This window comes from Phaethon lepturus, unplaced genomic scaffold (genome assembly GCF_000687285.1).
Source record: "Phaethon lepturus isolate BGI_N335 unplaced genomic scaffold, ASM68728v1 scaffold42724, whole genome shotgun sequence".
NCBI classification, from domain to species: Eukaryota; Metazoa; Chordata; class Aves; order Phaethontiformes; family Phaethontidae; genus Phaethon; species Phaethon lepturus.
The window spans coordinates 14643-28823 of NW_010534789.1; the positions used below are offsets into that span (position 1 = coordinate 14643).

General features: G+C 43.4%; 1 protein-coding gene across 1 annotated transcript in view; it reads left to right on the plus strand.

The window, feature by feature from the left end:
- Positions 1–8325, plus strand: part of PROSER2 (proline and serine rich 2) — a 13751-nt gene extending 5426 nt beyond the window's left edge. Inside the window, exons 2-3 of the mRNA XM_010285614.1 lie at positions 6192–6444; positions 7334–8325. Coding sequence (XP_010283916.1) covers positions 6192–6444; positions 7334–8325 — 1245 coding nt within the window. The remainder of the gene's footprint in view (positions 1–6191; positions 6445–7333) is intronic.
- Positions 8326–14181: the final 5856 nt, after the last annotated feature.

Genomic DNA, 14181 nt, shown 5'->3' on the forward strand with positions numbered 1-14181 from the left:
CTCCACTAATTCCTTTTTCAAGGAACACTTTGATTAGAGTTTCTGTAACGTGAAAGCCAATTTTAACTTGTCTCGCCTTCAGTGCACGTAGTGGCCAATGTTTTATAGATGAAAACACATACAGGGATGTGTCTGCCTACCACCTGGTCTTCCCTGTTTTAAAACGTAACGTGCTACATTCTTCCAGCCTTCCTGTGTAGCTAAACTCTCAGCACTCCTCGCTTTGTTCTGGACCTTGTCCAGCTTGGCTGCATCTTTCCAAAGTTCAGCGACTGAATCTGAACTCTGTGTTCCGAATGAGGATGTGCTGTTATTTCATCACCCTGGTTAATATATCCCAGAATGACATTCGCATACCTGAACAGCACTCTCTTTCCTCTTTATGGCACTTGAACTGACCTGCAACTCCTTCTGTCTTGTATTGCCACTTAGCCATTGTTCATCACTCTATATTCCTGCATTCTTCAACTGAATTTCGTCTTGTGGACTACCAGCACACTTACATTGTTCATGAAGGTCTTATTCTGTCCTACCTAGTTCTTACAGCAACATCTTCCAGCATAAGGGCATCAACAGATAACGAAGTTACTTGTCTACTGTTGTTGTTGAAGTATCAGATAATATATTATTGATATAACAATAATTATTATTATATAATAAAATATATTCCGGGATAAATCTGTTCAGGACTTGTTTCATTATTCAATTTATGATACATCATGCTACTTCTCAAAAATAACAGTCTCTCCCCTGCGCCCCCCAGTTGCATAGGTACCTTGCGGTAGCTTCATTTAGGCATAGTTTCCTTATTCATCTCTGAGTGTATTTTTTGCAGACCATGTAACAAAGCTTTCAAATCAAGGCTTATCACGTCTCATGCTTATGCCTATTGGCCAAGTCAGTAACGCTCTTGTGAGAAATGACATTGGTGTGAAATGATCTGATTTTGTGAAAACAGTGTTTAGTGCCTTTTGCCTGAAACGTCTCCCAGTTCTCTCCTCAATGCTGTTCTAAAAAAGAAATTAAAGGGAAGAAGAAATCATAAGCTGATTGGTCTAACTTTGATAACCAGAGAGATGTCTTCAGAGTTCATGTAGATCTTGCATTGCTTTAGCTTGCTTTTTTAAAAGTAGGTTAGGGTAATTTAATCAGTTTATTACTTCAGTTCAGCTAGTTTATTTTTTAAATACTTGTGGATCACTTGTTTCCCCACTTGTGACCTATTGATTATATGCTTTGCTAACTATTATGGAGCACACAGATACAATTATGTTAATAAACTGAAGAAAACAACATTCAGTTGATGAAGACGACTATAATATTGCAATGGTATTATCAAAAGCATCAGATAGTGTGTTTTAAAGGAAGTACTTTTTGACACAGCACACAATTAAACTATGGAACTCATTGCCGCAGAATGCCGTGAATGCCAGCCATTTAAATGGGCTTAAACAATAAGATGAATTCATGCTAGAAAAGCTCATTAAGGGCTATTAAGTACACAGATGCGGATACAACTGGGAAGTCCTTAAGCCATGTATTGCTGGAAACTGGAAGGATGTAGAGAAGAAAAATATAAATCCATCCAATTTACAGCAAGACTCTTCCCCTCAACCCCGTTCCGCTGTCCTGTGCGTTAGAGGTGGCTGAAGGCAGCTGCTGAGCTAAGTGGACTTTTTGGTCTGATCCTGGCTGGTAGTTCTTGTTCTTACCTGTAATTCACTTGCTTCCAACTTGAGCAACGCAGCGGTATGGTCCATTCCGTTTCCTTTTCTGTAAATATAATCAGAGGTACTCGCATTTTTCTTCTGTGCTGAAGCGTTGTACCCGTTCTGATACGGTTCCTGCATGCATGGCTTGCTTTTCCCCCACCTTTCTTTTCACGAGTAGAACTGCCTGCCTTGTTCCTAGCAGGCTGAGGCCTAACTGGTGCTACGTTGCTCTCTTCCTCCTACATATTATAATAGTTTGTTCCCTTCATGTTTTTTTGAGGAGCATCCAGTCACTTCTCCCCCATGGAACTGTGCCTATTAATTCTTTGGCAATGTCGAGTGATTGATGATGAATCGGTTGAATCTGCTGTTCTCCTGATATTTTGCTAATTGAAGTGTAACTGTTTGATCACTTGGTTCTGTAGCAGTTTTCAGAAGAATGATTTTATTTTATTTTTTAACCACTGCTGGTGTCTTGGGATTTCAAACTGTTCTGCTTCTGTCAAAGCTGTGCTGGTCTTGGGATTCTAGGTCTGGATGTGATGTTAAGAATTTGTTCAGATGCATGTGAAAAATCATGGGCCTGATACTAAGTCACTGTTTTGGACAGGTAGGAAAGGGATCTTTTCTATGAAACAGATTCTATTATTTTCTCTTTTCTCTTTTTCTCTTTCCCCTTTCCTTTCCTTTTCTGTCCCCTTCCCTTTCCTTTTCTGTCCCCCTTTTATACCAAAGACTGTCATAACAGGCCCTTTCCTGTTTGGTGTCAGCAGGAAATGTTTGGCTGCAGAGATCTAAAATATTAATGCCAGCTGAGCATACTCACCTATTTCAGCTGTTTGCATCCCAAATTTCTTCTGTCCAAGCAGTCTTTTTAATCCTCAGCTAAGGCACAATTTTTAAGTTTCAAATTTAGGCTGTCTTTTGACGGTAGCTTTAAAGTCGTAGTGTTAGCTGTATCTGAGAATTAGTTTTGGGAGACGCATTTGGGTATTAAGAGTAGGGAGTTGGTGGAAAGTATGAGGTGAATAACTCATGTAGCTGAAAAGACTCTGCTTTGACTGCTAAAACCCCAGATTCTTCAGGGAGAAGGGAGGCCTGGAAAACCACCCCAGAAAGAATACAAACTGTTCCAGTTCTTGGAATATGTGGAAAATGAACTAATTACAAATAGTAGTCGTAACCTTAGTTAAAACTAGCACCAGTTAACTACAAGAAAATTCCTCCCCTCTTTCTGAAAGCTTTAGTGTAAGTGATACAAGTGGGCATTTTATAATGCACCACTGTTCTCAGACCAGTGGTAAAGGAGGTCACTGCTTGCTTTACATCTGAGCTCCTTTGGTTTGACCAACTTGAGGAGGTTTATTTTCACTGTGCTTGTGTGTCTAAAGTGGGATTATTTCCTTGTCTCGCCAGCTGAAACATGCATTGCTTGAGGGAGTTTCTAGCTGGGCTGGATGCCTTGCATCTCTGTACAGTGACCTGCCATAAGGCAGCCCATTCTCCAGAGCCACTGCCTGGTTTTGTTTTTGGTTGGTTTTTTTTTCTTTTTTCTGAGGAAATATGGCTTGGTCATCTTGCAGGGAAACCACATGCGGAAAGAGATCAAAGTGCTAACTGAGATGAGGTTGGCCTTTCACATCTAGGTATGTCATTTCCTACAAATGTATTTGCAAAGGGATGGTTATTCATTTCAGATCCTTCACCTGAAGGGAAGCTGCTCATTTCAGTAAGATCCGTGAGGGATGGTAAGTCAGGCAGAGCTCTGCCGACCAGTCCTCCTGCAAGTCTTACCTGGCATGGAGAAGCGCTCTGTCTTGTAGCACAAAAACGGATGGAAGGAACGGCTTCTGAAAGTCTTTGCTTCAATTCACCTGCTGTTTTGCTCAGCTCTTGATCAAAGGAGTTAAGCTCATGGGGGAGCAGTTCTTTTAAATGAACAGCGTGGTGCAGTCATTTCTGTCCTATACTGCACTCTGGATCTGCTGCCACCATGAACCTCTTAAACACAACCCCCTTTTTTTCCTTTGCCTGCGGAAGTCTGGCTCTTGCAATGAGCTCACCCACAACAAAAGCTTCTTGGAGTCCTGTTCAGCTCCAGCTAGGGCTACCTAACAACGGCTCCTTTCCTGTCATTCTCTCGCCTACTAGACATAGCAGCTGTATGAGTATTTGGGTGGGGAAGGAAGGAGATTGCAACATCCACTAAGAAAAAAAAAAAAGAAGGCTTGTCTGTCTCTCACTTTTCAAGTGCAGCTGTAAAACTTTCCTTGGCCTTTGAAAACTGAGCTCTGCCATGTGGTGGGTGCGAGCTGTGGAATACGTCAGCCTTTGAAGTTAGTGCTTTAAATAGGCAATTGCAAATGGCATCCAAATTTAAGCTTTTGTAGCAGTTTTGCTGCAAACTAGAATAGGTTACTTATTCTGACAGTGCACTGTGGATGGTAAGAGTAAGTTACAAATACCCACACATCTGTTTGTCTTTCCCAGCGGTCAAACCATGTTCACCCTGATGACAATAAATCTGAATCTCTAGAAATGTAGTTGTAGTATAAGCCTCTTATTGAAACCAACTTTGTATTTCCTTGCAAGACTTGTCTTCTGTTTTAACAGAAAACTGTGCCAGCTTTGACTGAAGACTGCTGTGTTCGCATGACTGTGGACACAGATCACAGAATCACTAAGGTTGGAAAGGACCTTCAAGATCATCAAGTCCAACCATTAATCCAGCACCACCATGTCCCCTAGACCATGTCTTGAAAGATAAGCAAAGCTGTCCTGAAGTGTCTGAACTAAGACTGGCTGAAAGCCTGTGTGTCTGTCTTCTGTATTTCATCCATTTATTTACAGGGAAAATGTTCTACAGGCCACACAGGAGAAGGTGACTGAGAACCCTTAAAGCATTTATTTTCTCATCTGTAGTGTTTTGAGTCCTTTAGAGTCTAACTGCCTCTTGGTACAATGCAGCACTTCATAGTTCTTAATCTATAGGCATTACTTTTCTACAGAGGTGCATTGTTCTTATTTTTAATGCTGGGGATGGGGATAAAAGCTTTGTTTGCGCAAGCAGTTAACAGGTAGAGCTGCACAGTTTTTTCTATTCTAATCTAATGTAAGGTGATCTGAACAGGCACGGTGAGTTTGAAGCAAGTTGGCGCTGCCCCAGCAAGAACATGTCTCGGAATCTCTCGGATATTTGCACTGCATACCTTTATGTATTTACCTGAATTCCTCCAATCCTCTATTGAGAAGTGGGCATGCAGGTAACAAGGCTCATCAGATGTCCTTGGAGAGGCAAAAAGTAGAGATGAGAGAGGAAACTGTCTTGCGTTTTTTTGCTGGTGCCTTCTTGTTAAATTACTGACAGCAAAATTTCCAGTATGTGCATGATGGGAGAGAAATTCAATCCAGAAAAGGGAAAACCTCACTTACTTTTCAACAATACTTAGTTACATTCCAGAACTTACACAGCTCTCTTGGGAAATGTCTTTCCCGTATCCATTGTCTTAATGTAGTGCCTTTCCTAATCATTCTTTGTCATCTCCAAGCTTCTGGAAAAGTGAATGTTTCCCAGGGTGTAGGTGGAAGGAGAAGAGTTTGCGCATTGCTGCCTAACTTCTCATAGCAATATTGTGTTAATCAAGTTAATCAAGAGCAGTGACTCACAGAAAATGAAGACTGGATAATCCAAGTGATTATTTATCACTTCTGTGGTCTACAGGATTGTTTCCTGCCGGAGAAAGTAGCCCAAAGGCACTTACTGCTAGGGAACACATCTTCATATTTATTCTGAATTTTTCTTTTCTGTAACTCAAAGGTACAATCTTCAGAAACCCTGTCCCTCCTTATTATTACTTCCTTGTCATCTACCATGTAACTCTGGATAACTCAAGAGATTGTAGCGGTGGAGCCAGATTTCAGCTCCAGCTCTGCCTCTGGAGGCTGAGTCCCACTTCGGTCTAGAGCAAAACAGGCATCAACCGATTTGTTGGACTGTCCTGAATGCACCCTTTCCCTCCCATGCCGCTCCCTGAGTCTTGTCTCTGAACCTGACACAGCAACTGAAACAGCTTACTCCAGTTTGGAGCCTGAAGAAGCTATCTTAACCCTTGTCACAGCACAGGTGTGGGAGGTTTTTTGCTCCCCCCCCTGCTTTTATGATCTTTTAGCAATTTGTTCTGTCCAACTCAAATGGACACTTGTCTGCTGAATGAAAGTTAGGTTCTTTAAAGGATGAAATACCAGTTGCTGTTCTTTAGTCAAAGCTAATGCACTGTAAATTCCTGGGGTGTTTTGTTGTTGTTTTTTCCTCTTGCATTGTAGTGGTTGAAGGGATGAAACAGCAAGCAGGAGATGCTTCTGATGTGACTGCTGCCTGTTTCATCCTGCTCCTTTCAGTCTTTGAAAAGGGCTGCTGTATTTGTTACCAGTGTACTTACCTGTATGTAATGTTAATATTTCCGGCTTTTCTCCCCATAGGATGATGAGAGTCTGAAATACTTAACTCACGAAGAGCAGGATGTTCTCATGTTCTTTGAGGAAACCATAGATGCCTTAGAAGATGACTTGGAGGAGCCAGTCCTACGTGACAGTGGCATCCACTGTCAGTCTCCAAGGTCAACGGAAGAAAATGTGTCCAGTCATTCAGAGACTGAAGATATCATCGACTTAGTACAGTCAACACCGGAGAGTAGTGACCATGAAGGCCCTCCTAGCAGAGATGCAGAACCAGGTAGTAGTATTTCTTGAAAGAGTGGTTTTTCCCTTAGACCTAGCCCTGACATTTTCCAGTTCTCATTAGAAACAGCTCAAGAAATTCCTTACTACCTCAAGATGAATCTGTTACACATCAGGAACTCTAAGGACCATGATTTTAATTTGACTTGGGATTTCTGAAATTCTTGTTGTTACTATAACTCTCTTTTTCTTTTTTTTTCCCCTCTCCCTCCTTGTGGCAGTCATGCATATGATTAAGTTGCTGTCTCAGTCTCCTGCCTGGTGACTGAGTTGTAACAGAACCGAGTATTATGCAGAGTCATTGTGGCAAGGCAGACTAAGGTTCATGAACATGTTCATGCTCTGCTTTTAAGGCCTCCTAAGACCTACTCTGAGAGTTTTAAGATAGCAGATTGTTTGTAGTGTTACTTTGGGACTGAAAGGCACATGCTCCTATCAATAAATTCGTGCCAAGATAGTGTGTGGCATGTTGTTTTCTTCACCCTGTAGAGTCTGCTCTCTGTTTTTGGAGAATGGGTTTATCAGCTAGTACATACGGTGGCATGTAATGTGTCCTCTCCTGGCTGTTACAATAAAAAATAAGAATTGCAAAACTCTTATAGAAAAAACAGCCATTGAAACACAGTAACATGCAGATTGTGAATGAACGGCATAGAGAGGGCTTCTAGTGAACGCATTGTAAATATAGTGATTTGAACTATAGTGTTGCCTACAGGATGCCATTGCTACGAGTTCAGTCACAATTGCTTCTGGCAGTGTGGGCTGAGTTTGAGTTAAAAAGTCTGAGGGAGGGGAGTACCGATGCTTGCTAATCCTAGGTGAAAGAACCTTGTATTCTGCTCTGTGTGAAGACTTAATGACATATTGCTGCTTTGTCTTTTAAGTGTTGGATGCTACCTGGAGAACTGAGAGCCCTAAGCCAGCTGTACCTGCTGACCTTCCCCCACATCCGCCTGTACCACCGCCATCGATGTCTGAGACGCTTCCTCTTCCTCCTCCACCTCCTCCTCAAGTGCAGCATCCAAAATTGCTTCGCTCTATCCCCACTCCCCTCATCATGGCCCAGAAGATGTCTGAGCAGCAGATGGAGAGCAGGGTGCGATTCCCTGGTGCCCTCAAGGAAGGGAATTCAGAGAGGAAGAAAACCCCTGTAGCCAACGGCGATTATTTTGCAGCTCCGAAGCACCCTCCCGCACCTGCACCCAAACTGCACCGGTTCCCGAGCAACATCAACATAACAAATGCCAGTGGCAAGGAATTCAATGAGACTATTTCAAAAGCAGCAGTTAACGTCCAGGAGCGGAGAGCTCAAGTGCTGGCCAACATCAATGGAGGAGCTTTTCTGGCAGCTGAACTGGAGGAGAAGCTGCAGAAAAATGACTTCTTGTCGCGTAACAGAAGTTCTTCCTTAAGGGATCTCTCCTCTGAGCAAACACGATATGAGGCCCTGACAAAACTTGGCCTAGTTAAGGGAAAGCCAGCTCAGGACCAAGTGGATCATGCCCCAAGCACTCAGCAGCTTGATGTGCAGCCCAAACAGGCAGATGCTGTTCCTAATGGATATCAAAACATCCACGAGATTTTAAAAAGCGAGCCCAGCTCTTTTGTTCCTATGGGCAAAACGGTAACAATCAAACCAGAGGTAGCTCTTGCTGCTAACAAGGTCAGCAGCGCACAGCAGAACACAGCAGAAAGTTTTAATGATTATAAACCACCTAGTCTAAACCTGGATATGAGGAGGAGGTCAGGTTCGCTGCCTAGACCCTCAGGATTTCGATCTCAAGGGATAACGGTAAAGTTTTCTGGCCGCGGCTCAACAGAAGAAGCTAGGAGAGAGGCACTTCGGAAACTGGGACTACTGAAAGAGACTGCGTAATTTGGATAGGAATGTTTTGGCAACGGGGGGAAGTCATAGCGTGGCTTTGTGCTAGAATAGTCCCAACAGGGTTGGGATCAAACAGACTGGAAGACGAAAGGGCAAGTTTTCTGCTTCAGGCAAGCTAAGGAGGTACTAGATACTGTGGAATGACCGCTCGTGTTTATCCCAGAAGGACTGGCACCACGTATGGTCATGTACAGCAGTGGGTTTCAGCCCTCCTTCCTACAGAGATGCTCATCGGTTGCTCTTTGTGACTAAGAGGAATTTTATTTAGGTAATGCTGGACTACAGCAGACAGCATCTCGTTCATGAAGTGTACAGTGTAGTATTGTTGTACATAATAAACTGAATGGCAAATCTTCCTTTTGCTCTCTCTGAAGCCAAAAACGAGAGCTCCTCTTGTCTTGCCCACATATGTATGTCTGTTTGTGGGAGCTCGCAATACTGTCAAAACTGAAATTTCTGACCAATGTGAGACACTCACGTCACTTTTTGTTGTCTATATTTCTGTCTTGGCTTCATTCCCTACCAGTGGTGGAGTCGTCTGCTTCCTTGCTTTGTGCCTGCTTGACTCAAGACTGTACAGAGGGTGGATTCTGTTTTGACCTTCTCCTCAACAGAGCAGCCCAAGCGTTGAGTGGGTGACTGCATCACTCTGCTGCTTCACTTGAAGTCTTGCCTTCTTCCCAGTCACCTGCTTCTTGGTCATGCTCTACCAACCTACGTGTCCAGTGAAAGGCACCAGATAAGCCTCAAGGATATGCACCATGCGCCGGTTTTCACACTGACAGCCAAAGAGTCTCCTGACAATCTGTGACCCCAACTGTTCTGTACCAGGGATGATCATAGAGCCGAGAAGCCATAGGAACAAGTTAACTTTGTACCAAATGCGAGAACCTTGTGTCAAAAGTTTTATCTTTTACCTTAGGATTCCTGTGAAGAAACTGTTACTTTTTGAACAATAGCTGTACTACACTGAATAGTTGTAAGTTCTGTTGCTTCTAAAAAGGGTCATTTGATCTTCCTGTAGTTTGACAGCCCTAATAATCCTCTGTTTGCAGCCTTATTTGATTCTGCCCTGCCAATGCGTAACAGAAGTTACAGCCAAAATACTTACAGGCTGAATGGAGTTACAGGAGAGAGCTGTATGTAAGAGCGCACGGCTCCTGAACGGTCCAAGTTGGCGTATTTTGCCTTTGTTCAACAGACGTGGTTTTAAAGATGGTCCCAAAATATATTTGTGTGTTAGTATGAATTTTTTTCTATATGTCAAAGCTGCTTTTCCACATTAAAACTCCTTCCCCTTTTTGTACACCTGAAAACACCAAGAATAGCCATTTAAAAAACAAATGCCAAACTCCAGACCCTCTAAATTTCTCGTCGTTATTCCTGCATGTTTGAGTCCTCTGTGTTTTGTTTTGTCTTTCTAAAGGGAAAAAACTCACTTATTCTCTGCACTTTCTAAAGCCTCAAGCAACCCCCTCATTTTTCCCGAGAAGCTGAGTAATAAACCTTGGAGAAGAGGAGGGGAGCGGCTGTAATAGAAACTGGCACACCCTTCAGCGAGGAGCTCTGACATAACTGTGATAAACAAGTTTGTAGTTCTTGTGATAAAGTATTTCAAACTTGCTGAGCTGTACTTGTAAATTAAGCTGTCGTGAAGGAAAAATCTTTGCGTCATTCTCAACCTGCCTCATAAGTTAAAAGTGTTTTTGTTTTTGTTTTTTTTTTTTAAATTATCTGCTTGCTGCTTAAATTTTTAATTGTTTTGTTATGGTATCTGGCTGGTTCTGTTATGTAGTTATGCTTTTCAGCCTTTTGACTGGGTAAGCGGTCATGTTCCTCTTTGTGACAGGCATACTATACATAAGCAATCAGTAATTAAAATATGTGGCCATTCTTCAGTCTGGCAAAGCACTTACGCTTGCATAATCAAACGTGAGAAGTGCCGCTGAAACAAAATAGGCTGCTTGTATGCTGCAAGTAAAGCACATACTTATTTTGCTGGGCTCTGAGTCTGTAGTCCTAAATCAGAAAGACAAGGAAGCACATAAAACACATCCAAGCACCTCCTGGAATGGAGTCCTACATGTGGATGATGCATTGTAATTTATTAATATAACCTGCTAAGTAAATTTAAATGTTTCATGACCTTTGTGCTTTTAAATGTGAAGTGCGTACAAAGCAATCTTCACATCTAATCATTTCTTGCCAGCTCTTCTTTGAGTTCTTTACAGCTGAGAGTCCATGCTAAGCAAACAGGGGAAAAAAACCCGTGACACTAATTGTTTCATTGAAATTCAGTCCTATTCAATAATTCTGTAACATAACCCTATTTAAAAAAAATAAATTAGATGTTTAATATCTAAAGTGTAAACTTGCAGTATACTGAATTAGCTGGGTCATATTTTTTTATCCTTTGTGCAGGGCTGTGTCCTCAACTGGTGGGAAGAGAGAGTTCATTAGATAAACCAATTTCTGCCCAGTGAGGACTTGGAACGAGGTATTAATTGTGGCCCTTCGTTATAGCAAATATGCTACTGGTAAATTCTTCTCTGTGCCTAAAACTGTAGTAAGTAAAGCCATGTACTAAATGAAGTTAAGAGTCTAGCTGCTAATAACCTGTATATAAATTTAGCTCTATTTTGTGTATCTATCTTGTTTTATGTGTATATGTTGCTGTGATTTTATTTTTTCCCCTTGTGTTAGAGGTAATTGTATAGAGGTAATTGCATAAATCTGATAAATCATCTATTAAACTGGGATAAAACCAACAAAATGATGGCTGATGGGAGGTGGAATTTTGTTCTTTGTCACCCAGTAGCATGCATCTTTCTTGGAGGAGGGAAGTGACTTTTTTAATGGCTAGTACCAATTTAATACCTCTTCTTTTTGCAACTGTGGATGTGTGTGTGAGCCAGAACTCAATTCTGTCACAACATGGGTGAACGAGGGGGGAAAAAAAAAAAAGGAGGATTAAGTCTCACTTCTGCCAAGAGATGTGTATTCTCACTGCTGGGTTTCAGGAACTGTGACCAGGGCCCTTGCAGGAATGAAGTTCCTCCTGAACAGTGTTTGAAGTAGGCAAAAGCCCCCTCTGCCGATGTTTTGCCATATTAAAATGACTTTTCCAAGAGGAATATTGTGTATGTGAAAGAATAGTAACTCATCTTTGTGTTTCCATGGCTGCCTTGTATGGTTGTTGCCGTAAGTGAGCGTGATCCTGCCGAGGGTAGAAGTCTTTCTCGTTGCGCAGGATGAAGTTCCCCTTCAGAGAACGTTCCTACCCATCCCTTTGGAGCGTGTGCATGTGTTTTTGCTGCCTTTCTGTCTTTCATTTGGATACTTGCACGTCAAGGCTGCTAAGATACTTCCAGCCAAGAATTAGGGCTGACTATGGCATGCGTTACTGGAGTTACTGCTGCGAAGTAGAGTGTAGAGGTGAAGGTTTCCTAATGAAATACTGCGTAGCTGAGGTGGTGGCTAAATCTTGTGCTGAGACTTGTCCCACTGCAAGTAGGGAATGGTTTAGAGCCAAAATTAACACACTTTGACTTACTTAACAGTGATGACAAAACCCTCAGAAGAACAGATGTTCATGAATGAGGGGCTCCTTGTTACTCGGACTCCCTAGAGTAAGGACTGCATTCAGTGGCTTCAACCCCGTGTTCTTCAAGCAGGCTGCCCTGAGCAGGAGGCTGGATCGTGGTATTGCTACCCAGGTTGTGCCTGGGAGCAGCTGGAACCTTGAAATGATTGCACTGTTTTGAAGATGGATGGGGGTTTTTTGTTGTATCTTAAATACAGGTGGTGGTTAGCATTTGTTCAAATATCAGGGGTTATGTATCATAAAAGTCAGAATGAAAATCATTCCGGGAAAAAAAACCCAAAACTCCTGTTTGCTACTTTTTTCTCCCCCAGGCAGGATGTTGGTGGTAGCCAAAGAGCATCAGCTGGTCTAGCAGCAGGTCTCCAAGCTTTCTGGGGCTGCCTCGGGGCTCAGGTACGTGTTGGAGCCAGGACAGGGCAGGTGGCCTCTCGTAGCCATGTCCAGCTCCAGCCTGGAGCCAGCACAAGAGAATTTAACTTGGCTCAATCTAAGGTGAAACTTAAACTAAGTTACAGTGCCTCACCTTTGCTGTGGGGTAAAACTTCATGCAGCTGCCCAGTTACTGTCAGCCTTTCAAGTGGCCGCAGCTTTGGGAATAAGCTTTTGATGTTTTGACTCCTCCTGTGCTTGTTTTATACACACACACATACACAAAAAAATAAATAAATTTGGCTTCTCCCTTAAAAGTAAACTGCTTCAGAAAGCCTTATCCAGAGCTGATCAGGGAAGGCATGAGGCTAAAGGTAGATCATAGTTTTAGCTCAGCAGCTCAGGCTGGCTTTCCGTACTGCTGGAGGCACAAACAGAAGGGCTGTCATTTACGGCACTCCTGACAGACTGTTTTCCACAAAGGTAAAAATTACAGAACGCGTTCTTTAGCTGGCTGGTTGGTCATCATTATTCCTGGCAGAGCAGTGGTGAGCGCAGCGATGCCGTGGGATCGCTCGGGCTGTGCTGGAGGCAGCTACAAAGCCAAGCCCCGAGGTTTCCCTTTTCAGGGGTATCCCATACCCCTACTTACAGCCCCAACTAACTTGTTCTTGATGACTTGGACCTTAAGCAAGTTGTGTGAGGTCTTTAATAGATGAGCACTGAAAGATGGGGGGGTGAATGTGAAGTGAGTGGAAAAACTTGAGAGTGTTTATCTTACTTAAAAACATTTACCTCTGAATGTTACCCTCTAACCTTTCTTTTCCTCTAAGACTCTGACAGCAAGTTGGCTTGGCTTCATCTACCAGTCTACTTTTAATGCTCCGGAGAACTTAGGAGCTTACATCCGTGCTGGAATAGCACCGGCTGCAGCTGCGCTGGCAACAGTCACGCAGAGGATGGTCTGAGCGCTGCCGCGGCGGCTGCGGGAGGAGGTTGCAGGACTGCAGCGATGACGGCAGAGCCGGGGGAGCCGGAGCCTTGCAGCAGGAAGGCAGCGGCATCAGCAAGAGAGGGGCATGGCCCCTGCCCGCGCGGTGGGGCGGTTCTGCCATCCCCTTAGCCGTTCGTTTCGCGTTGCTTGCCGCTAGCTGGAGAGCGAGTTATGTTAGACAGACGCTCGGTTTGTATGTAATTCTGTCCTGTACTTACTCCTGTTAGCTCGCCAGAACAAGCTATACCAGCATAAGCTCATGCCCTGGCTCTAGGAATTGAGTTTAGCAAGGTGATTTTGAGAGAGATGTGTATGTAGATATGGATGCTCCCTTAGACCTGGATCTTGGATGGGAGGAAGCCTTTAATTCATCTCTTCTTGCACGCAGCCCCCCCACCCGCACAGGGTCTTGCTTTCAGAGTATCCCGGCATCCTGCAGAGCCGAAGGCAGAGGAACCTTCACCGCACTGTTGTCTCCCCAGCTATAAATATCTTTTCCTCTGAGGTAAGGAGGGTCCTTAGACTGGATGGAGCCAAACCTTTCCAAGGGAACACACCCTTCTCTTGTGTGTTTTGTTTTTGTTTGGTCTTTTTTTTCCCCTCAGAACGGGGCTTTCTCTTCCCATGCAAGGTGACCCCTCCCAAACTAGGAAATGCCTTCCTCGAAAAGTCATCGGCGCATCCCTGACTGCTTCTCCAAATGGTCAGATGCGTTCTTACCTCGAGGGAGCTGCGAGGAAAGGTCATTTTCGTTAGCAGGGCTAGCCAAAACTTCTCAGCCTTTGGATTTTTCTGCTGGGTCATAGTTACCTCCTCATACTTGCAACCAGCGAAATAAAGAAAACCAGAAGAGCCTTAGGTAACTTTAGGATTCACCTTG